The sequence below is a fragment of the Pseudophryne corroboree genome, chromosome 9 (genome assembly GCF_028390025.1).
Source record: "Pseudophryne corroboree isolate aPseCor3 chromosome 9, aPseCor3.hap2, whole genome shotgun sequence".
Taxonomy (NCBI): domain Eukaryota; kingdom Metazoa; phylum Chordata; class Amphibia; order Anura; family Myobatrachidae; genus Pseudophryne; species Pseudophryne corroboree.
Window position 1 is genome coordinate 70,456,231 of NC_086452.1, and position 23,562 is coordinate 70,479,792.

The 23,562-nt window shown below is 51.7% G+C and overlaps 1 protein-coding gene and 1 long non-coding RNA gene across 7 annotated transcripts in view; one reads left to right on the forward strand and one right to left on the reverse strand.

Annotated features, from left to right (window-relative positions):
* Positions 1-6,311, reverse strand: part of LOC134957524 (uncharacterized) — a 38,317-nt gene extending 32,006 nt beyond the window's left edge. The window contains exon 1 of one of the 5 annotated variants that reach the window (XR_010186639.1): positions 6,232-6,311. This is a non-coding gene — a long non-coding RNA (uncharacterized LOC134957524). Of the gene's footprint in view, positions 1-4,435; positions 5,578-5,789; positions 6,020-6,231 lie in introns of those variants that run through there. The other 4 variants (XR_010186637.1, XR_010186635.1, XR_010186638.1 and 1 more) reach the window with 4 other exon arrangements.
* Positions 6,312-6,331: 20 nt separating this feature from the next.
* Positions 6,332-23,562, forward strand: part of LRRC41 (leucine rich repeat containing 41) — an 81,298-nt gene continuing 64,067 nt past the window's right edge. Inside the window, exon 1 of one of the 2 annotated variants that reach the window (XM_063939503.1) lies at positions 6,332-6,434. In XM_063939503.1, coding sequence (XP_063795573.1) covers positions 6,332-6,434 — 103 coding nt within the window. Of the gene's footprint in view, positions 6,435-6,669; positions 6,838-23,562 lie in introns of those variants that run through there. The other variant, XM_063939504.1, reaches the window with a different exon arrangement.

Below are 23,562 nucleotides of genomic sequence, written 5' to 3' on the forward strand. Positions count from 1 at the left end.
TAGGCCCATAGTCACACCCGACTGTAGGAAGTGCAGAAAACGACCCAGCTGAAATTCCTCTGTAGGGGCCTTCCTGGCCTCACACCACGCAACATATTTTCGCCAAATACGGTGATAATGGTTTGCGGTTACTTCTTTCCTGGCTTTTATCAGCGTAGGAATGACTTCCTCCGGAATGCCCTTTTCCTTTAGGATCCGGAATTCAACCGCCATGCCGTCAAACGCAGCCGCGGTAAGTCTTGGAACAGACAGGGCCCCTGCTGTAGCAGATCCTGTCTGAGCGGTAGAGGCCATGGGTCCTCTGATATCATTTCTTGAAGTTCTGGGTACCAAGCTCTTCTTGGCCAATCCGGAACCACGAGTATCATTCTTACTCCTCGCCTTCTTATTATTCTCAGTACCTTTGGTATGAGAGGCAGAGGAGGGAACACATAAACCGACTGGTACACCCACGGTGTCACTAGAGCGTCCACAGCTATCGCCTGAGGGTCCCATGACCTGGCGCAATATCTCTTTAGCTTTTTGTTGAGGCGGGACACCATCATGTCCACCTGTGGCCTTTCCCAACGGTTTACCAACAGTTGGAAGACTTCTGGATGAAGTCCCCACTCTCCCGGGTGTAGGTCGTGTCTGCTGAGGAAGTCTGCTTCCCAGTTGTCTACTCCCGGAATGAACACTGCTGACAGTGCTATGACGTGATTTTCCGCCCATCGGAGAATCCTTGTGGCTTCTGCCATCGCCATCCTGCTTCTTGTGCCGCCCTGTCGGTTTACATGGGCGACTGCCGTGATGTTGTCTGATTGGATCAGTACCGACTGGTTTTGAAGCAGGGGCCTTGCCTGACTTAGGGCATTGTAAATGGCCCTCAGTTCCAGAATATTTATGTGTAGGGACGACTCCTGACTTGACCAAAGTCCCTGGAAATTTCTTCCCTGTGTGACTGCCCCCCAGCCTCGAAGGCTGGCATCCGTGGTCACCAGGACCCAGTCCTGTATGCCGAATCTGCGGCCCTCTAGAAGATGAGCACTCTGCAGCCACCACAGTAGAGACACCCTGGTCCTTGGAGACAGGGTTATCAGTCGATGCATCTGAAGATGCGATCCCGACGACTTGTCCAAGAGGTCCCACTGGAAGGTCCTTGCATGGAACCTACCGAATGGAATTGCTTCGTATGAAGCCACCATTTTTCCCAGGACTCGTGTGCAGTGATGCACCGATACCTGTTTTGGTTTCAGGAGGTCTCTGACTAGAGATGACAGCTCCTTGGCTTTCTCCTGCGGGAGAAACACTTTTTTCTGTTCTGTGTCCAGAACCATCCCCAGGAACAGTAGGCGTGTGGAAGGAACCAGCTGTGACTTTGGAATGTTTAGAATCCAGCCGTGCTGTTGCAGCACTTCCCGAGATAGTGCTACTCCGACCAACAACTGCTCCTTGGACCTCGCCTTTATAAGGAGATCGTCCAAGTACGGGATAATTAAAACTCCCTTTTTTCGAAGGAGTATCATCATTTCTGCCATTACCTTGGTAAACACCCTCGGTGCCGTGGACAGTCCAAACGGCAGTGTCTGGAATTGGTAATGGCAATCCTGTACCACAAATCTGAGGTACTCCTGGTGAGGAAGGTAAATGGGGACATGCAGGTAAGCATCCTTGATGTCCAGGGATACCATGTAATCCCCCTCGTCCAGGCTTGCAATAACCGCTCTGAGCGATTCCATCTTGAACTTGAATCTTTTTATGTATGTGTTCAAGGATTTCAAATTTAAAATGGGTCTCACCGAACCGTCCGGTTTCGGTACCACAAACAGTGTGGAATAGTAACCCCGTCCTTGTTGAAGTAGGGGTACCTTGACTATCACCTGCTGGGAATACAGCTTGTGAATTGCCTCTAGCACAGCCTCCCTGCCCGAGGGAGTTGTCGGCAAGGCAGATTTGAGGAAACGGCGGGGGGGAGACGCCTCGAATTCCAGCTTGTACCCCTGAGATACTACTTGAAGGATCCAGGGATCCACCCGTGAGCGAACCCACTGATCGCTGAAATTTTTGAGGCGGCCCCCCACCGTACCTGGCTCCGCCTGTGGAGCCCCACCGTCATGCGGCGGATTTGGAAGAAGCGGGGGAGGACTTTTGTTCCTGGGAACCTGCTGTTTGTTGCAGCTTTTTTCCCCTACCTCTGCCTCTAGAAAGAAAGGACCCGCCTTTTCCCCGCCTGTTTTTCTGGGGTCGAAAGGACTGTACCTGATAATACGGCGCTTTCTTAGGCTGTGAGGGGACATGGGGCAAAAATGCTGACTTCCCAGCTGTTGCTGTGGAAACTAGGTCTGAGAGACCATCCCCGAATAACTCCTCACCCTTATAAGGCAAAACTTCCATGTGCCTTTTTGAATCTGCATCCCCTGTCCACTGCCGAGTCCATAAGCCTCTCCTAGCAGAAATGGACAATGCACTTATTCTAGATGCCAGCCGGCAGATCTCCCTCTGTGCATCTCTCATGTATAAGACTGAGTCTTTTATATGCTCTACGGTTAGCAATATAGTGTCCCTGTCTAGGGTGTCAATATTTTCCGACAGGGAATCTGACCATGCAGCAGCAGCACTGCACATCCACGCTGAAGCAATAGCTGGTCTCAGTATAACACCAGTGTGTGTGTATATATAGACTTCAGGATAGCCTCCTGCTTTCTATCAGCAGGTTCCTTTAGGGCGGCCGTATCCGGAGACGGTAGTGCCACCTTTATTGACAAACGTGTGAGCGCTTTATCCACCCTAGGGGGAGTTTCCCAACGTGACCTATCCTCTGGCGAGAAAGGGAACGCCATTAGTAATTTTTTTGAAATTACCAATTTTTTATCGGGGAAAGCCCACGCCTCTTCACACACTTCATTTAATTCTTCAGATGGGAGAAAAACTATTGGTAGTTTTTTCTCCCCAAACATAATACCCTTTTTTGAGGTACCTGGGTTTATATCAGAAATGTGTAATACCTCTTTCATTGCCTCAATCATGCAAAGAATGGCCCTAGTGGACATTAAATGTGACTCTTCGTCGTCGACACTGGTATCAGTATCCGTGTCGACATCTGTGTCTGCCATCTGAGGTAGTGGGCGCTTTAGAGCCCCTGATGGCCTTTGAGTCGTCTGGGCAGGCACGAGCTGAGAAGCCGGCTGTCCCGCATTTGGCATGTCGTCAAATTTTTTATGTAAGGAGTCGACACTTGCACGTAATTCCTTCCATAAGTCCATCCACTCAGGTGTCTGCCCCGCAGGGGGTGACATCACATTTATAGGCATCTGCTCTGCCTCCACATAAGCCTCCTCATCAAACATGTCGACACAGTCGTACCGACACACCGCACACACACAGGGAATGCTCTTAAAGGAGACAGGACCCCACAAAAGCCCTTTGGGGAGACAGAGAGAGAGTATGCCAGCACACACCAGAGCGCTATATAATGCAGGGACTAACTGAATTATATCCCCTTATAGCTGCTATAAGTTATACTGCGCCTAAATTTAGTGCCCCCCCTCTCTTTTTTACCCTTTCTGTAGTGCAGACTGCAGGGGAGAGCCAGGGAGCTTCCTTCCAGCGGAACTGTGAGGGAGAAATGGCGCCAGTGTGCTGAGGGATATGGCTCCGCCCCTTTTTCGGCAGACTTTTCTCCCGCTTTTTTATGGATTCTGGCAGGGGTAATTACCACATATATAGCCTCTGGGGCTATATATTGTGATTATTTTGCCAGCCAAGGTGTTTTTATTGCTGCTCAGGGCGCCCCCCCCCAGCGCCCTGCACCCTCAGTGACCGGAGTGTGAAGTGTGTATGAGGAGCAATGGCGCACAGCTGCAGTGCTGTGCACTACCCTGGTGAAGACTGAAGTCTACTGCCGCCGATTTTCCGGACCATCTTCATGCTTCTGGCTCTGTAAGGGGGACGGCGGCGCGGCTCCGGGAACGAACACCAAGGACGGGTCCTGCGGTCGATCCCTCTGGAGCTAATGGTGTCCAGTAGCCTAAGAAGCCCAAGCTAGCTGCAAGCAGGTAGGTTCGCTTCTTCTCCCCTTAGTCCCTCGTTGCAGTGAGCCTGTTGCCAGCAGGTCTCACTGTAAAATAAAAAACCTAACATATACTTTCTTTCTAGGAGCTCAGGAGAGCCCCTAGTGTGCATCCAGCTCGGCCGGGCACAGAAATCTAACTGAGGTCTGGAGGAGGGGCATAGAGGGAGGAGCCAGTGCACACCAGATAGTACCTAATCTTTCTTTTAGAGTGCCCAGTCTCCTGCGGAGCCCGTCTATTCCCCATGGTCCTTATGGAGTTCCCAGCATCCACTAGGACGTCAGAGAAAAAGACAACTTAAACAACTTTATAATACACATGGAAAAATAAAATCTATAATTTATCTTGTCACATGCAAAAATAGCTGCAGCTTCTGTACTACTTACACACTGGGACAGGACTCATGAGGACTCTGAGTGAGTGTGTGTCTCTCTAGACCCTCATTAGATAACAAGTTACACAGGACTCAAGACACCCAGGTGTGGAGAGAGCTGTAAGTGACACAGGGATCCCATCCTGTGTCACTTCAAGTTCTCTCCACCCTTCTATCTCCCCTCTGGTCGGGAAGCTCCATCGATAGTTCATGAAATCTGATACTCCTTTCTCTGCCTGCACTGCATACTGTCCTGCTCGCATTCTGGCTGTCTGGTTCTGCTGCTGCACAAGAGGGAAAGCTAGTGATGTCAGTGTGCTCTGGCCGGGGGGGCCCTCTGACAGAGGGGGGCCCAGGGTGCAGTATGCCCAACATCCCCCCCTTAATCTGGCTATGTGCACAGTACACATATATACTATCAGCAGCATGGCGATATATACCTCCCACTGAGGGCAAGGGTATTATCACCAATGTCTCACATACAGGAGGGGGAGGTGGACGGGTGCCTCACACTGAGGGCCAGGGTATTATTCCCAATGCCTGATATACAGGAGGGAGACGTGGCCCAGTGCCTCATACTGAGGCTCAGGGTATTATCCCAAATGCCCGATATACAGGAGAAGGACATGGGCCGGTGCCTCGCACTGAGGCCTGATACATAGGAGTGGACGTGGGTCGATGCCTCGCACTGAGGGCCAGGGTATAATCACCAATGCCTGTTATACCGGAGGAGGTCATGGTTCGGAGCCTTGCACTGAAGCTCAGGGTATTATCCCAAATGCCCGATATACAGGAGGGAACCTGTGGCGGCGCCTCACACTGAGGGCCAGGGTATTATACCCAATGCATGATATACAGGTGGGGGACGTGGTCCGGCTCCTCGCACTGAGTTCTGATATACAGGAGGTACACGTGGGCCGATGCCTCGCACTGAGGCCTGATATACAGGAGGGGGACGTGGGCCGATGCCTCGCACTGAGGCCAGGGGTATTATTAAGCACAGATTCTCCCAGCGCGAGGCTATTAAGGTGCCACTAGCTGCCATATACTCCGCGGCCTGAGCACGCAGCGCTGCGCCCCTGCCTACAGCCATGGCATTATGGGCCAGATGTATTAAGCCTGGTGAAGTGATAAATTGGAAGGTGATAACGCACCAGCCAGTCAGTTCCTGACATTTTTCAAATCCAGCCTGTAACATGACAGTTAGGAGCTGATTAGCTGGTGCATTATCACCTTCCACTTTATCACTTCACCAAGCTTAATAAATCTGCCCCTATATTAGTGACATGTAGCCATAGATATAGATGGGGCAGTGCCATCTCCCCTCACACACTGGCATACATCAGCCGCACACCAGGGTAACGTACCCCTCTATCACCCATGGACAGAGCACTGACCACCAGCAGCGGGGGCCGGCACCAGTGTAACCCTCTGATGGGAAGCCATAGCCTCAGAGGAGCAGATCAGCGAGTGTCTGTAACCCGGGCTCCTGGCTGCCGCCCTCCTGTCACATGCTGTTCTCCCTAGGGGGCTCCGGCGGCTACATAGCCTTCTCCTCAAGCTGGCGCTAACCCCGGGTGTCCCCCTCCTCCTATCACGGACTGGCGGTTGCCACTGTGAAAGATGGCGGCATTTACACCAAAAAAAGCTGCTGAAAAATAATACTGATCCGACCTTCCTAAGATGGCGGGCGTGAACCTTACGTGCTCTCTAACAAACTGTTCGTTGCCCTTCCCAAAATGGCGACGGGATACACCACGTGATCTAAACAGGACGTAGACCTTACCAAGATGGCGGCCCCCTACCCACCCTGACTGACAGCCTCGGCCGGCTTGGTCTCTCCTGTCTTGTCCGTCGCTCCGGGTTTCGGTTCCCCGTGAGATGAGCTTGTGACCGGGGAGCTCAGGCCATGGAGGAAGCGCTGGAAGATGCTGGAGGGACCCAGACACTGTTCCAGCTCTGTGCCCGGGCTGTAACTGCCAACATGGAACAGCTGGAAGAAGATGTGTGGGGTGAGGGGACATTATTCCCCTGAGGCGTTCGGGTGAGGGGGGGCAGTGTCCCCACGAGGTGTGATACTGAGGGGAGCACTGTCCTCCCTAGGTGTGGTGCTGAGGGGAGCATTGTGCCCCCTAGGTGTGGTGCTGAGGGGAGCACTGTGCCCCCGAGATGTGTTGTTGAGGGGAGCACTGTGCGCTGCCCCCCTTCCCCCACCCCCTTCCCCCTTGAGGTGTGGTGCTGAGGGGAAGCACTATGTCCCTGATGTGTGATGCTGAAGGCAACCACCTTCCCACCCCACACCACCCCCTTGAGGTGTGGTGCTAAGGGGAGCACTGTCCACCCCCAAAGATGTGATGCTGATGAGGGCACTGTCTTACCAAGGCGGAGTGCTGGGGGGAGCACAGTCTGTTTAAGGTATGGGCATTATGGAGGGCACTGTCACAGTCCATTTGAAGTGTGGGCATTAGGGAGGGCACCATCGTCGACCCAAGGTGAGAGAGAGCACTGTCCTCCCCTAGGTTAAAGGCTTAAGGGGGAGCATTGGGGGTCATTCAGACCCGATCGCACGCTAACTTTTTTGCAGCAGTGCAATCGGGTCTGAACTGCGAATGCGTATGCTCCGCAATGCGCAGGCGCGTCAGGCGACGGGGATCGCCGGACAGCGATGGATCTATCGAAAAAGGCGATCGCAAGAAGATTGACAGGAAGAGGCCGTTTGTGTCAACTTACTGTTTATAAGGCGTGTCCGGGTGAATGCAGGCGTGTCCAGCCGTTTCAAGGGAGGGTTCCTGACGTCGCCTCCAGGCTGGATCGTCGCAGCGGCTAAGTAAGTCCTGAGCTGTGCAGAGACTACACAAACTTTTGTTTATGCAGCTCTTTGCACAAGCAATCGCACCCCTGCGCAGCGTTTACCACCTCCCCCTGTAGGCGGCAACTACCTGATCGTAGTGTTCACCCTAGGATTTTTTTAGGGCAGGGTGCTGATCATGGGGAGGGCACATTTTTAAGTTAGAAGGGCAACATTAGGTACATACTATAATGCTTGGTGCTCCCATTCCTACAGATGAAAGTATGGACAGTGCGCGCAGAAGGCGCGCAGCAAAAATTTAGGGGCGTTGTTTCATGGGGAAGGGGTGTGGCCACATAATGGTACCAAATCACATTATACCACACAATAGTGCCGCTTATACACATTGCACCAGGTAGAACCTCCTATACACACTGCACCAAGTAGAGCACGTTATACACATTGCACCAGGTAGAACCTCCTATACACACTGCGCCAGGTAGAGCACGTTATACATATTGCGCCAGATAGAGCACGTTGTACACATTGCACCAAGTAGAACCTCCTATACACACTGCGCCAGGTAGAGCACGTTATACATATTGCGCCAGATAGAGCACGTTATCCACATTGCACCAGGTAGAACCTCCTATACACACTGCGCCAGGTAGAGCACGTTATACATATTGCGCCAGATAGAGCACATTATACACATTGCACCGTGGAGAGAACACTGCAGCACACTGCACCAGGGAGAGAACACTGAGGCACATTGCACCAGAGAGAGAACACTGAGGCACATTGCACCAGAGAGAGAACACTGAGGCAAATTGCACCAGGGAGAGAACACTGAGGCACATTGCACCAGGGATAGAGCACTGAGGCACATTGCACCAGGGAGAGAACACTGAGGCACATTGCTCCAGGAAGAGAACACTGAGGCACATTGCACCAGGGAGAGAACACTGAGGCACATTGCACCAGGGAGAGAACACTGAGGCACACTGCACTAGGGAGAGAACACTGAGGCACAGTGCACCAGGGAGAGAACACTGAGGCACAGTGCACCAGGGAGAGAACACTGAGGCACACTGCACCAGGGAGAGAACACTGAGGCATACTGCACCAGGGATAGAGCACTGAGGCACATTGCACCAGGGAGAGAACACTGAGGCACATTGCACCAGGGAGAGAACACTGAGGCACACTGCACCAGGGAGAGAACACTGAGGCACACTGCACCAGGGAGAGAACACTGAGGCACACTGCACCAGGGAGAGAACACTGAGGCACACTGCACCAGGAGAGAACACTGAGGCACACTGCACCAGGGAGAGAACACTGAGGCACACTGCACCAGGGAGAGAACACTGAGGTACACTGCACCAGGGAGAGAACACTGAGGCACACTGCACCAGGGAGAGAACACTGAGGCACACTGCACCAGGAAGAGAACACCGAGGCACACTGCACCAGGGAGAGAACACTGAGGCACACTGCACCAGGGAGAGAACACTGAGGCACACTGCACCAGGGAGAGAACACTGAGGCACACTGCACCAGGGAGAGAACACTGAGGCACACTGCACCAGGGAGAGAACACTGAGGCACACTGCACCAGGGAGAGAACACTGAGGCACACTGCACCAGGGAGAGAACACTGAGGCACACTGCACCAGGGAGAGAACACTGAGGCACACTGCACCAGGGATAGAGCACTGAGGCACACTGCACGAGGGAGGGAACACTGAGGCACATTGCACGAGGGAGAGAACACTGAGGCACATTGCACCAGGGAGAGAACACTGAGGCACATTGCACCAGGGAGAGAACACTGAGGCACATTGCACCAGGGAGAGAACACTGAGGCACATTGCACCAGGGAGAGAACACTGAGGCACACTGCACCAGGGAGAGAGCACTAGGAGGAAGGGGAGGACGGGCACAGGGCAGATGCAGAGCGGCACTCACCGCTGCGGAGGAGAGCGCTGTGCCGGGTCAGCGGGGCCGATCTCTTGATGCTGATGGCGGAGCCCAGGTCAGCGTGCAGCGCCATGGTGAGGGGGAATCAAACCATGCCGGAGGACTGGCGGGAGACACCGCAGGCTCTGATTGGCTGCTCCTCCCCACTGCACGCTGACCCCGTCTCCGCCTTCAGCTGAGAGCTATCAGCGCGGTGGGGGGGGGAGAAAAGACAGCGCGGTGGGGGGAGAAGAGCAGTCCTTAGCAGGGCGGGCACAAACGGGCAGGGCGGCATTCTGTCACTCAAAAAAGAGGCAGGGCGCAGCGCCCTGCGAATGAAGCTTAGAGTGAACACTATGATCGCAGCACTGCAAAAATCCGCCTGCGTGCGATCAGGTCTGAATCACCGCCATCGTTCGACCGCTCAAGGTGTGGGGGTGAGGTGGGCACTGTCCCCCTGAGGTGTGGGGGTGAGGTGGGCACTGTCCCCCTGAGGTGTGGGTTCAGTTTAGATTATACTTGCAGCTATTGTGCCCCCTATAGACTAGTGGATTTAAGTTTTGTAGTGTGTTTAGTTTTCTCTTACGTCCTAGAGGATGCTGGGGACTCCAAAAGGACCATGGGGTATAGACTGATCCGCAGGAGCTTGGGCACACTATAAAGACTTAAACTGGGTGTGAACTGGCTCCTCCCTCTATGCCTCTCCTCCAGACCTCAGTTAGACTTTGTGCCCAGGAGTGACTAGATGCACACTAGGGGAGCTCTACTGAGTTTCTCTAGAAAGATTTTCTGTTAGGTTTTTTATTTTCAGGGGTGACCTGCTGGTTACAGGCTCCCTGCATCGTGGGTCTGAGGGGACAGAAGTCAGACCTACTTCTTCTTAGTTAAAGGCTCTGCTTCTTAGACTACTGGACACCATTAGCTCCAGAGGGTTCGATCACTTGGTGCGCCTAGCTGCTTGTTCCCGGAGCCGCGCCGTCTCCCCCCTCACAGAAGCCAGAAGAAAGAAGCCGGGTGAGTATTGGAAGAACAGAAGACTTCAGACGGCAGAAGACTTCAGTAACGGAGGTACAGTGCAGCGGTAGCGCTGCGCTCCTTGCTCCCACACACCAACGGCACTCACAGGGTGCAGGGCGCTGGAGGGGGAGCGCCCTGGGCAGCATGTTACTGAGGATCTTTGTTTTTTGCAAGGGCAGGCATACTCGGGGCCCGGATACCCTGTACGATACCTCCGCCAATTAGCAGCAGTAGCGCTGCGTGCCATTTCTCCCGTACACGCCAGCGGCTGGTTGGGTGCAGGACGCTGGGAGGGGGCGCCCTGGACAGCAATTTAGATGTGTTTGGTGAATGTATATAGTGCCTAGACACTATATACAGTCCTCTGCCTGCATATTATACTTTTTTATAATGGGAATGAAGCGCGCCGAAAAGTGGCGGGGCTTATCCCCTCACAGCAGTGTTCAGCGCCATTTTTCTGTCTGTCCCCGCCAAAATGGTGATACAGTCCAAACGAGGAGGGGCACAGAGCTTTAGTGGTATATTTAAGGATATCTATAGCACTATTTGTTTGGAGATGGCCATTTAAGCATTGTTGTGCATATTTCTGTGTGAGTTCCCTGTCAGTATACCCACTGTAGTACACATGTGTCTGCATGCGTGAACGCTCTGTCACAATCCGTTCTGGTGTCACAGTCGACATCGCTGACTCCTGTTGGTACTTGATATAGTCAACGGGTCGGTAGTTGTATGCTTGCCATAAGTACACACTGTATGGGAGACACAGTAGTATGTGGGTGACCCTGTCGTCACCAACTGTTATTACTAGGTGTAAATTAACACGCTGTAACTGCCTTAGACCTGTATATATGTATATGTATGGTTTGGTTCCATGGGCCTGTAACTCGAACACGGACATGGTAGTGTATGGGGGGGGAGTGTTATTGATAATATATATATATATATATATATATATACACTCCCCTCGGAACTCTCAGGGCCGCAAATTATGTTATTTCTCTAACGTCCTAGTGGATGCTGGGGACTCCGTAAGGACCATGGGGAATAGACGGGCTCCGCAGGAGACTGGGCACTCTAAAGAAAGATTCAGTACTATCTGGTGTGCTCCTCCCTCTATGCCCCTCCTCCAGACCTCAGTTAGAATCTGTGCCCGGCCAGAGCTGGGTGCTCCTAGTGGGCTCTCCTGAGCTTGCTAGAAAAGAAAGTATTTTGTCAGGTTTTTTATTTTCAGAGAGCTTCTGCTGTTAACAGACTCTCTGCTACGTGGGACTGAGAGGAGAGAAGCAAACCTACTCAATGCAGCTAAGTTGCGCTTCTTAGGCTACTGGACACCATTAGCTCCAGAGGGATCGAACACAGGTACCTAACCTTGATCGTCCGTTCCCGGAGCCGCGCCGCCGTCCCCCTCGCAGAGCCAGAAGTACAGAAGCAGCAGAAGCAAGAAGACATCGAAATAGGCGACAGAAGACTCCTGTCTTCACTTAAGGTAGCGCACAGCACTGCAGCTGTGCGCCATTGCTCCCGCAGCACACCCACACACTCCGGTCACTGTAGGGTGCAGGGCGCAGGGGGGGGCGCCCTGGGCAGCAATTAAGATACCTGATGGCAAAAGTATACATATATAAAGTCAGGCACTGTATATAGGTGCGAGCCCCCGCCATTTTTACACATGAGAAGCGGGACAGAAGCCCGCCGCTGAGGGGGCGGGGCCTTCTTCCTCAGCACACCAGCGCCATTTTCTCTTCACAGCTCTGCTGGAAGGACGCTCCCCAAGCTCTCCCCTGCAGTATACAGGTGCAATAGAGGTAAAAAAGAGAGGGGGGGGCACATAAATTTAGGCGCAGATATATAAAAACAGCAGCTACTGGGTAAACACTAAGGTACAGTGTAATCCCTGGGTTATATAGCGCTGGGGTGTGTGCTGGCATACTCTCTCTCTGTCTCCCCAAAAGCCTTTGTGGGGTCCTGTCCTCAGTCAGAGCGTTCCCTGTATGTGTGCGGTGTGTCGGTACGCCTGTGTCGACATGTTTGATGAGGAAGGATACGCGGAGGCAGAACAAGTGCAAATAGATGTGGTGTCGCCCCCGACGGGGCCGACACCTGATTGGATGGATATGTGGAAGGTGTTAAATGATAATGTAAGCTCCTTACATAACAGATTGGATAAAGCTGTAGCCTTGGGACAGTCGGGGTCTCAACCCATGCCTGCTCCCACAGCGCAGAGGCCGTCAGGGTCTCAAAAGCGCCCAATATCCCAGTTAGTTGACACAGACGTCGACACGGAATCTGATTCCAGTGTCGATGACGATGATGCAAAGTTGCAGCCTAAAATGACTAAAGCCATCCGCTACATGATTGTGGCAATGAAGGATGTGTTACACATTTCTGTGGAAAATCCTGTCCCTGACAAGAGGATTTATATGTATGGGGAGAAAAAGCAAGAAGTGGCTTTTCCCCCGTCACATTAGTTGAATGAATTATGTGAAAAAGCATGGGATTCCCCTGATAGGAAGGTAGTAATTTCCAAGAGATTGCTGATGGCGTATCCTTTCCCGCCAACGGACAGGTTACGCTGGGAATTCTCCCCCAGGGTAGACAAGGCGTTGACACGCTTATCTAAGAAGGTGGCCCTGCCGTCTCTGGATACGGCCACCCTTAAGGATCCTGCGGATAGGAAGCAGGAAGCTTTCCTGAAGTCTATTTACACACATTCTGGTACGCTGCTGAGGCCAGCAATTGCTTCGGCCTGGATGTGTAGTGCGGTAGCAGCATGGACGGATACTCTGTCTGAGGAGTTAGATACCCTGGACAGGGACTCTGTTCTAATGACCCTGGCACATATCAAGGACGCGGTCCTATATATGCGGGATGCCCAGAGGGACATTTGCCTGCTGGGCTCTAGAGTAAACGCAATGTCCATTTCTGCCAGAAGGGTCTTATGGACTCGGCAATGGACAGGGGATACCGACTCTAAAAAACACATGGAGGTTTTACCTTATAAGGGTGAGGAATTGTTTGGGGACGGTCTCTCAGACCTAGTTTCCACAGCTACGGCTGGGAAGTCAAATTTCTTGCCTTATGTCCCGCCACAGCCTAAGAAAGCACCGTATTACCAAATGCAGTCCTTTCGTTCGCAAAAGAGCAAGAAAGTCAGAGGTGCATCCTTTCTTGCCAGAGGCAGGGGTAGAGGAAAGAGGCTGCACCACGCAGCTAGTTCCCAGGAACAAAAGTCCTCCCCGGCTTCCACTAAATCCACCGCATGACGCTGGGGCTCCACAGGCGGAGCCGTGGGGGCGCGTCTCCGACATTTCAGCCACCAGTGGGTTCGCTCACGGGTGGATCCTTGGGCTATACAAGTTGTGTCTCAGGGATACAAACTGGAATTCGAGGTGACGCCCCCTCACCGTTACCTAAAATCGGCCTTGCCAGCTTCCCCCATGGAAAGGGAGGTAGTGCTGGCAGCATTTCACAAGTTATACCTCCAGCAGGTGGTTGTAATGGTACCTCTCCTTCAACAGGGAAGGGGTTACTATTCCACTATGTTTGTAGTACCGAAACCGGACGGTTCGGTCAGACCCATCTTGAATTTAAAATCCCTGAACATTTATCTGAAGAAATTCAAGTTCAAAATGGAATCGCTCAGAGCGGTCATTGCAAGCCTGGAAGAGGGGGATTATATGGTGTCTCTGGACATCAAGGATGCTTACTTGCATGTCCCCATTTATCCACCTCATCAGGAGTACCTCAGATTTGTGGTACAGGACTGTCATTACCAATTCCAGACGTTGCCGTTTGGGCTCTCCACGGCACCGAGAATATTTACTAAGGTAATGGCGGAAATGATGGTGCTCCTGAGAAAGCAAGGATTCACAATTATCCGATACTTGGACGATCTCCTCATAAAGGCGAGGTCCAGAGAGCAGTTGCTGATCAGCGTAGCACACTCTCAGGAAGTGTTGCAACAGCACGGCTGGATTCTGAATATCCCAAAATCGCAGCTGATTCCTACGACGCGTCTGCCCTTTCTGGGCATGATTCTGGACACAGACCAGAAGAAGGTGTTTCTCCCGGCAGAGAAGGCTCAGGAGCTCGTGACTCTAGTCAGAGACCTCTTAAAACCAAAACAGGTGTCGGTGCATCACTGCACGCGAGTCCTGGGAAAGATGGTGGCATCATACGAAGCCATTCCCTTCGGCAGGTTCCATGCGAGGAGATGCGAGCCTCCGAGGATGGGGGGCAGTCACTCAGGGAAGAAACTTCCAAGGGTTGTGGTCAAGTCAGGAGGCTTGTCTGCACATAAATATCCTGGAACTAAGGGCCATATACAACGCCCTGAGTCAAGCGGAGCCTCTGCTTCGCAACCAACTGGTGCTGATTCAGTCAGACAACATCACCGCAGTGGCTCATGTAAACCACCAGGGCGGCACAAGAAGCAGAGTGGCGATGGCGGAAGCCACCAGGATTCTTCGTTGGGCGGAGAGTCACGTGCATGCACTGTCAGCAGTGTTCATTCCGTGAGTGGACAACTGGGAAGCAGACTTCCTCAGCAGGCACGACCTCCACCCGGGAGAGTGGGGACTTCATCAAGAAGTCTTCACGCAGATTGCAAGTCGGTGGGAACTGCCACAGGTGGACATGATGGCATCCCGCCTCAACAAAAAGCTAAAAAGGTATTGCGCCAGGTCAAGGGACCCTCAGGCGATAGCTGTGGACGCACTGGTAACACCGTGGGTGTTCCAGTCGGTCTATGCGTTTCCTCCTCTTCCTCTCATACCCAAGGTACTGAGAATCGTAAGGAAAAGAAGAGTGAAAACAATACTCATTGTTCCGGACTGGCCAAGAAGGACTTGGTACCCGGAACTGCAAGAAATGCTCACAGAAGAACCATGGCCTCTGCCTCTCAGACAGGACCTGTTGCAACAGGGGCCCTGTCTGTTCCAAGACTTACCGCGGCTGCGTTTAACGGCATGGCGGTTGAACGCCGAATCCTAGCAGAAAAGGGCATTCCGGATGAAGTTATTCCTACGCTGATAAAGGCTAGGAAGGACGTGACAGCAAAGCATTATCACCGTATATGGCGAAAATATGTTGCTTGGTGTGAGGCCAGGAAGGCCCCTACAGAGGAATTCCAGCTGGGTCGATTCCTGCACTTCCTACAGTCAGGTGTGACTATGGGCCTAAAATTAGGGTCCATAAAGGTCCAGATTTCGGCCCTATCCATCTTCTTTCAAAAAGAACTGGCTTCACTGCCTGAGGTTCAGACGTTTGTTAAGGGAGTGCTGCATATTCAGCCCCCTTTTGTGCCACCAGTGGCACCTTGGGATCTTAACGTGGTGTTGGATTTCCTGAAATCCCACTGGTTTGAGCCACTTAAGACCGTGGAACTAAAGTATCTCACGTGGAAAGTGGTCATGCTGTTGGCTTTAGCTTCAGCTAGGCGTGTGTCAGAATTGGCGGCTTTGTCATGTAAAAGCCCCTATCTGGTTTTCCATATGGACAGGGCAGAATTGCGGACTCGTCCGCAGTTTCTGCCAAAGGTGGTGTCATCTTTTCATTTGAACCAACCTATTGTGGTGCCTGCGGCTACTCGTGACTTGGAGCACTCCAAGTTGCTGGACGTAGTCCGGGCTTTGAAGATTTATGTAACCAGAGCGGCTGGAGTCAGGAAGACTGACTCGCTGTTTATCCTGTATGCATCCAACAAGCTGGATGCTCCTGCTTCAAAGCAAACTATTGCTCGCTGGATCTGTAACACGATTCAGCAGGCTCATTCTGCGGCGGGATTGCCGCAGCCGAAATCAGTGAAAGCCCATTCCACAAGGAAAGTGGGCTCTTCTTGGGCGGCTGCCCGAGGGGTCTCGGCATTACAGCTTTGCCGAGCTGCTACTTGGTCGGGTTCAAACACTTTTGCAAAATTCTACAGGTTTAATAACCCTGGCTGAGGAGGACCTTGTGTTTGCCCATTCGGTGCTGCAGAGTCATCCGCACTCTCCTGCCCGTTTGGGAGCTTTGGTATAATCCCCATGGTCCTTACGGAGTCCCCAGCATCCACTAGGACGTTAGAGAAAATAAGAATTTACTCACCGGTAATTCTATTTCTCGTAGTCCGTAGTGGATGCTGGGCGCCCGTCCTAAGTGCGGACTTTCTGCAATACGTGTATATAGTTATTGCTTAACAAAGGGTTATGGTTATGTAGCATCGGTTGAGTGATGCTCAGTTGTTGTTCATACTGTTAACTGGGTAAGTTTATCACAAGTTGTTCAGTGTGATTGGTGTGGCTGGTATGAGTCTTACCCTGGATTCCAAAATCCTTTCCTTGTAATGTCAGCTCTTCCGGGCACGGGGGGTCATTCCGAGTTGTTCGCTCTGTATTTTTTTGTCGCAACGGAGCGATTAGTCGCTCATGCGCAATGTCCGCAGTGCGACTGCGCCAAGTAAATTTGCTATGCAGTTAGGTATTTTACTCACGGCATTACGAGGTTTTTTCTTCGTTCTGGTGATCGTAATGTGATTGACAGGAAGTGGGTGTTTCTGGGCGGAAACAGGCCGTTTTATGGGTGTGTGCGAAAAAACGCTACCGTTTCTGGGAAAAACGCGGGAGTGTCTGGGCGAACGCTGGGTGTGTTTGTGACGTCAAACCAGGAACGACAAGCACTGAACTGATCGCAGATGCCGAGTAAGTGTGGAGCTACTCAGAAACTGCTAGGAAGCGTGTATTCGCAATTTTGAGAAGCAAAGATTCACTCCCAGTAGGCGGCGGCTTAGCATGTGCAAAGCTGCTAAAAGCAGCTTGCGAGCGAACAACTCGGAATGACCCCCACAGTTTCCTTAACTGAGGTCTGGAGGAGGGGCATAGAGGGAGGAGCCAGTGCACACCAGATAGTACTGAATCTTTCTTTAGAGTGCCCAGTCTCCTGCGGAGCCCGTCTATTCCCCATGGTCCTTACGGAGTCCCCAGCATCCACTACGGACTACGAGAAATAGAATTACCGGTGAGTAAATTCTTATTTTTTACCTAGGTTACTACTTCCTGCTGTCGACGAATACTAGGTTTTCTGTCGACCATAACGTTCCTGGTAGATCCACAAGTGGGGCGTATTTGTACATGATTATACTGTCACTAGGGACCTGTTGGGGCCGGACAATTCACTTATGTATATATGTTATATGGACCATGGGGAATAGACGGGCTCCGCAGGAGACATGGGCACTTTAAGAAAGAATTTAGATTCTGGTGTGCTCTGGCTCCTCCCTCTGTCCCTCCTCCAGACCTCAGTTTGAATCTGTGCCCGGACGAGCTGGGTGCTGTTCAGTGAGCTCTCCTGAGCTTGCTGTGAGAAAGTATTTTGTTAGGTTTTTTATTTTCAGGGAGCTCTGCTGGCAACAGACTCCCTGCATCGTGAGACAGAGGGGAGAGAAGCAGCCCTACTCTCTGAAGCTAGGTCCTGCTTCTTAGGCTACTGGACACCATTAGCTCCAGAGGGATCGTACACAGGATCTCACCCTCGTCGTCCGATCCCAGAGCCGCGCCGCCGTCCCCCTCGCAGAGCCGGAAGACAGAAGCCGGGTGAGTATGATAAGCAAGAAGACTTCGAAATCGGCGGCAGAAGACTCTGGTCTTCACTGAGATAACGCACAGCACTGCAGCTGTGCGCCATTGCTCCATACACACCTCACATACTCCGGTCACTGTAAGGGTGCAGGGCGCAGGGGGGGGGGCGCCCTGGGCAGCATTTGGACCTCTTTTTGGCAAAAGTGAACATATATACAGTTGGGCACTGTATATATGTATGAGCCCCCGCCAAGAAAATGCATATTTAAGCGGGACAGAAGCCCGCCGTCGAGGGGGCGGGGCTTCTTCCTCAGCACTCGCCAGCGCCATTTTTCTCCACAGCTCCGCTGAGAGGAAGCTCCCCAGGCTCTCCCCTGCAGATACACGGTAGAAGAGGGTAAAAAGAGAGGGGGTCACATAATTAGGGGCAAAAATCAATATAAACAGCAGCTACTGGGTTAACATTAAGTTACTGTGTTATTCCTGGGTTTATAGCGCTGGGGTGTGTGCTGGCATACTCTCTCTCTGTCTCTCCAAAGGGCCTTGTGGGGGAACTGTCTTCAGAAAGGGCATTCCCTGTGTGTGTGGTGTGTCGGTACGCTTGTGTCGACATGTTTGACGAGGAAGGCTATGGAAGCAGAGCGGGAGCAAATTAATGTTGTGTCTCCTCCGACGGCGCCGACACCTGATTGGATGGATATGTGGAAGGTTTTAAATGTTAATGTTAATTCCTTGCATAAAAGGTTGGAAAAAGCTGAAGCCTCAGGACAGTCAGGGTCTCAGCCCGTGCCTGATCCTATGTCGCAGAGACCGTCGGGGTCTCAGAAGCGCCCACTATCCCAAATTGTTGACACAGATACCGACATGGATTCTGACTCCAGTGTCGATAACGATGATGCAAAGTTACAGCCAAAATTGGCTAAATCCATCCGTTATATGATTATAGCAATTAAGGATGTGTTGCAGATCACAGAGGAAACCCCAGTCCCTGACAAGAGGGTTCATATGTATGGGGAAAAGAAGCAGGTGGTAACCTTTCCCCCTTCACACGAGCTAAATGAGTTATGTGAAAAAGCTTGGGAATCTCCAGATAAAAAACTGCAGATTTCCAAACGGATTCTTATGGCGTATCCTTTCCCGCCAACGGACAGGTTACGCTGGGCATCCTCCCCTAGGGTGGACAAAGCTTTAACACGCTTATCCAAGAAGGTAGCCCTGCCGTCACAGGATACGGCTACCCTCAAAGATGCTGCGGATAGAAAGCAGGAGGGTACCCTGAAGTCCATTTATACACATTCAGGTACCTTACTGAGGCCGGCGATCGCGTCGGCCTGGGTGTGTAGTGCTGTAACAGCATGGACGGACACCCTGTCTGAGGAACTTGATACCTTAGACAAGGATACTATATTATTGACCCTGGGGCATATTAAAGACGCTGTCCTATATATGAGAGATGCTCAAAGAGACATTAGTCTACTGGGTTCTAGAATAAATGCTATGTCGATTTCTGCCAGAAGGGTCCTGTGGACTCGGCAATGGACAGGTAATGCCGACTCAAAAAGGCACATGGAGGTTTTACCTTACAAGGGTGAGGAATTGTTTGGGGAGGGTCTCTCGGACCTGGTCTCCACAGCTACTGCTGGAAAGTCAAATTTTTTGCCATATGTTTCCTCACAGCCTAAGAAAGCACCGTATTACCAATGCAGTCCTTTCGATCACAGAAAAGCAAGAAAGTCCGAGGTGCGTCCTTTCTTGCCAGGGGCAGGGGCAGAGGAAAGAAGCTGCACAACACCGCTAGTTCCCAGGAACAGAAGTCCTCCCCGGCTTCCACAAAATCCACCGCATGACGCTGGGGCTCCACAGGCGGAGCTAGGCCCGGTGGGGGCGCGTCTCCGAAATTTCAGCCACAAGTGGGTTCACTCCCAGTTGGATCCCTGGGCAATAGATATTGTGTCTCAGGGATACAAGCTGGAATTCGAAGAGATGCCCCCTCACCGATACCTCAAATCGGCCCTGCCAGCTTCCCCCCCTTGAGAGGGAAATAGTGTTAACTGCAATTCACAAATTGTATCTACAACAGGTGGTGGTCATGGTTCCCCTCCTTCAACAAGAGGGTGTTATTATTAGACCATGTTGTAATCCCGAAACCAGACGGTTCGGTCAGACCCATATTGTATTTAAAAATGCCTGAACATATACCTGAGAAGGTTCAAGTTCAAGATGGAATCGCTAAGAGCGGTCAGTGCAAGCCTAAAAAGGGGGAGACTTTATTGTGAATCGGGACATAAGGGATGCATACCTTCAGGTCCCCATTTATCCACCTCATTAGGCGTACCTCAGAATTGCGGTACGGGATTGTCATTACCAATTTCAGATGTTGCCGTTTGGTCTCTCCACGGCCCCGAGAATATTCACCATGGTAATGGCGGATATGATTGTGCTCCTGCGGAAGCAAGGTGTCGCTATTATCACGTACTTGGACGATCTCCTCATAAAAGCGAGATCAAGAGAGCAGTTGCTGAACAGCGTATCACTTTCTCTGGAAGTGTAACGGTATCACGGCTGGATTCTATATATTCCAAAGTCGCAGTTGTTTCCTACAGCTCATCTGCCTCTCCTAGGCACGATCCTAGACACAGACCATAAAAGGGTTATCTCCCGATAGAGAGAGCTCAGGAGCTCATGACACTGGTCAGGAATCTATTAAAACCAAAACAGGTGTCAGTGCATCACTGCACTCGAGTCCTGGGAAGGATGGTGGCATCATACGAGGCCATCCCCTTAGGCAGGTTCCATGCGAGGACCTTCCAATGGGACTTACTGGACAAGTGGTCCGGATCACCTCTTCAGATGCATCGGTTAATCACCCTATCCCCCAGGGCCAGGGTGTCTCTCCTGTGGTGGCTGCAGAGTGCTCACCTTCTCGAGGGCCGCAGATTCGGCATTCAGGACTGGATCCTGGTGACCACGGATGCAAGCCTCTGAGGGTGGGGGGCAGTTACACAGGGAAGAAATTTCCAAGGTCTGTGGTCAAGTCAACTGACTTGCCTTCACATCAATATCCTGGAACTAAGGGCCATATACAACGCCCTAAGTCAAGCGGAGATCCTGCTTCGCGACCAACCGGTTCTGATCCAGTCAGACCGCAGGGGTTCATGTAAACCGCCAAGGCGGCACAAGGAGCAGGGTGGCGAGGGTAGAAGCCACCAGAATTCTTCGCTGGGCGGAGAATCAAGTAAGCGCACTGTCAGCAGTGTTCGTTCCGGGAGTGGACATCTGGGAAGCAGACTTCCTCAGCAGGCACGACCTCCACCCGGGAAAGTGGGGACTTCATCAGGAAGTCTTCACGCAGTTTGCAAATTGATGGGAACTGCCTAAGGTGGACTAGATGGCGTCCCACCTCAATAAAAAGCTAAAAAAGGTTTTACGCTGGGTCAAGGGACCCTCAGGTGATAGCTGTGGTCACACTAGTAACACCGTGGGTGTTCCAGTCGGTCTCTGTATTCCCTCCTCTTCCTCTCATACCCAAGGGCTGAGAATTGTAATAAACGGAGGAGTGAAAACAATATTCTTTGCTCCGGATTGGCCAAGATGGACTCGGTACCCGGAGCTGCAGGAAATGCTCTCAGAGGACTCAGAGCTTCTGCCTCTCAGACAGGACATGTTGCAACAGGGGCCCTGTCTGTTCCAAAATTTACCGTGGCTGCATTTGACGGCATGGCGGTTGAACGCCGGATCCTAGCGGAAAAGGGCATTCCGGATGCAGTTATTCCTACGCTGATAAAGGCTAGGAAAGACGTGACAGCAAGACTTTTTCACTGTATATGGCGAAAATAGGTTGCTTGGTGTGAGGCCGGGAAGGCCCTACAGAGGAATTCCAGCGGGGTCGATTCCTGCACTTCCTACAGTCAGGAGTGACTATGGGCCTAAAATTAGGATCCATAAAGGTCAAGATTTCGGCCCTATACATTTTCTCTAAAAATGAACTGGCTTCACTGCCTGAAGTTCAGACATTGTTCCGGGGGTGCTGCATATTCAGCCTCCTTTTGTGCCACCGGTGGCACCTTGGGATCTTAACGTTGTGTTGGATTTCCTGAAATCCCACTGGTTTGAGCCACTTAAGACCATGGAGCTAAAATATCTCACGTGGAAAGTGGTCATGCTATTAGCCTTAGCTTCGGCTAGGCGTGTGTCAGTATTGGCGGTTTTGTCATGTAAAAACCCTTATCTGATCTTCCATATGGACAGGGCAGAATTGAGGACTCGTCCCCAATTTCTTCCTAGGGTGGTATCATCGTTTCATTTGAACCAGCCTATTGTGGTGCCTGCGGCTACTAGGGACTTGGAGGATTCCAAGTTGCTGGACGTAGTCCGGGCTTTGAAAATTTATGTTTCCAGAAAGGCGGGAGTCAGAAAGTCTGACTCGCTGTTTATTCTGCATGCAGCCAACAAGGTTGGCGCTCCTGCTCTGAAGCAGACTATTGTTCGCTGGATCTATAGCACGATTCAGCTGGTTCACTCTGCGGTTGGATTGCCGCATCCAAAATGGTGAAAGCCCATTCCACAAGGAAGGTGGGCTCTTCTTGGGCGGCTGCCCGAGGGGTCTCGGCTTTACAGCTTTGCCGAGCTGCTACTTGGTCGGGGTCAAACAAGTTTGCTAAGTTCTACAAGTTTGATACCCTGGCTGAGGAGGACCTTGAGTTTGCTCATGCGGTGCTGCAGAGTCATCCGCACTCTCCCGCCCGTTTGGGAGCTTTGGTATAATCCCCATGGTCCTTACGGAGTTCCCAGCATCCACTAGGACGTCAGAGAAAATAAGAATTTACTCACCGGTAATTTTATTTCTCGTAGTCCGTAGTGGATGCTGGGCGCCCGTCCCAAGTGCGGACTCTCTGCAATACATGTATATAGTTATTGCTTAACTAAAGGGTTATTGTTATGAGCCATCTGTTACTGAGGCTCAGTTGTTGTTCATACTGTTAACTGGGTATGGTTATCACAAGTTGTACGGTGTGATTGGTGTGGCTGGTATGAGTCTTACCCTGGATTCCAAATCCTTTCCTTGTTGTGTCAGCTCTTCCGGGCACAGTTTCCTTAACTGAGGTCTGGAGGAGGGGCATAGAGGGAGGAGCCAGTGCACACCAGATAGTACCTAATCTTTCTTTTAGAGTGCCCAGTCTCCTGCGGAGCCCGTCTATTCCCCATGGTCCTTACGGAGTTCCCAGCATCCACTACGGACTACGAGAAATAGAATTACCGGTGAGTAAATTCTTATTTTTCTCCGCATTCAGGTTGCCTGGATGGGTACCCAGGAAGGTCTTGGCCAGGAATGTGATGGCAGTAGGATGGTACTTTTTCCATCGTTATTCTGTAGGGGGGCACTCTCCTGTTTAAGGCGAGGTCAAGCCACAAGTGATGCAAATTGTCGTTTTCTCTCTGACTGTTCTTCGACACAGGGGAAGCCTGTTATTCCCAATGACACAGACGTCGGAGGTGGGTATCAGAGTAGATACGGAAAGGTTGAGGTTCTGTGTGTTCCTGTGGACGGAAGTCTGATGATCCGGAGTCGGATCAGATTTGTAGAGAGGCCTTTTTCGGTGAGCTGGTTAAATGCCAGAGTGGTTTTCACGGGGCCAGTTAGGGAGGTGGCCCGGGTATCCCCTACACATGCGCCGAAATAATCGCTCCTGTGGTGTTTGCTCTGTTCTCACCTCCTAGAGGGACGTAGGTTCGGAATCCAGGATGATATCCTGGTGTCCATGCATGCAGATCTCCGAGACTGGGGAGCAGTCCTTGCAAGGGAAGTATTTCCAGAGTAAA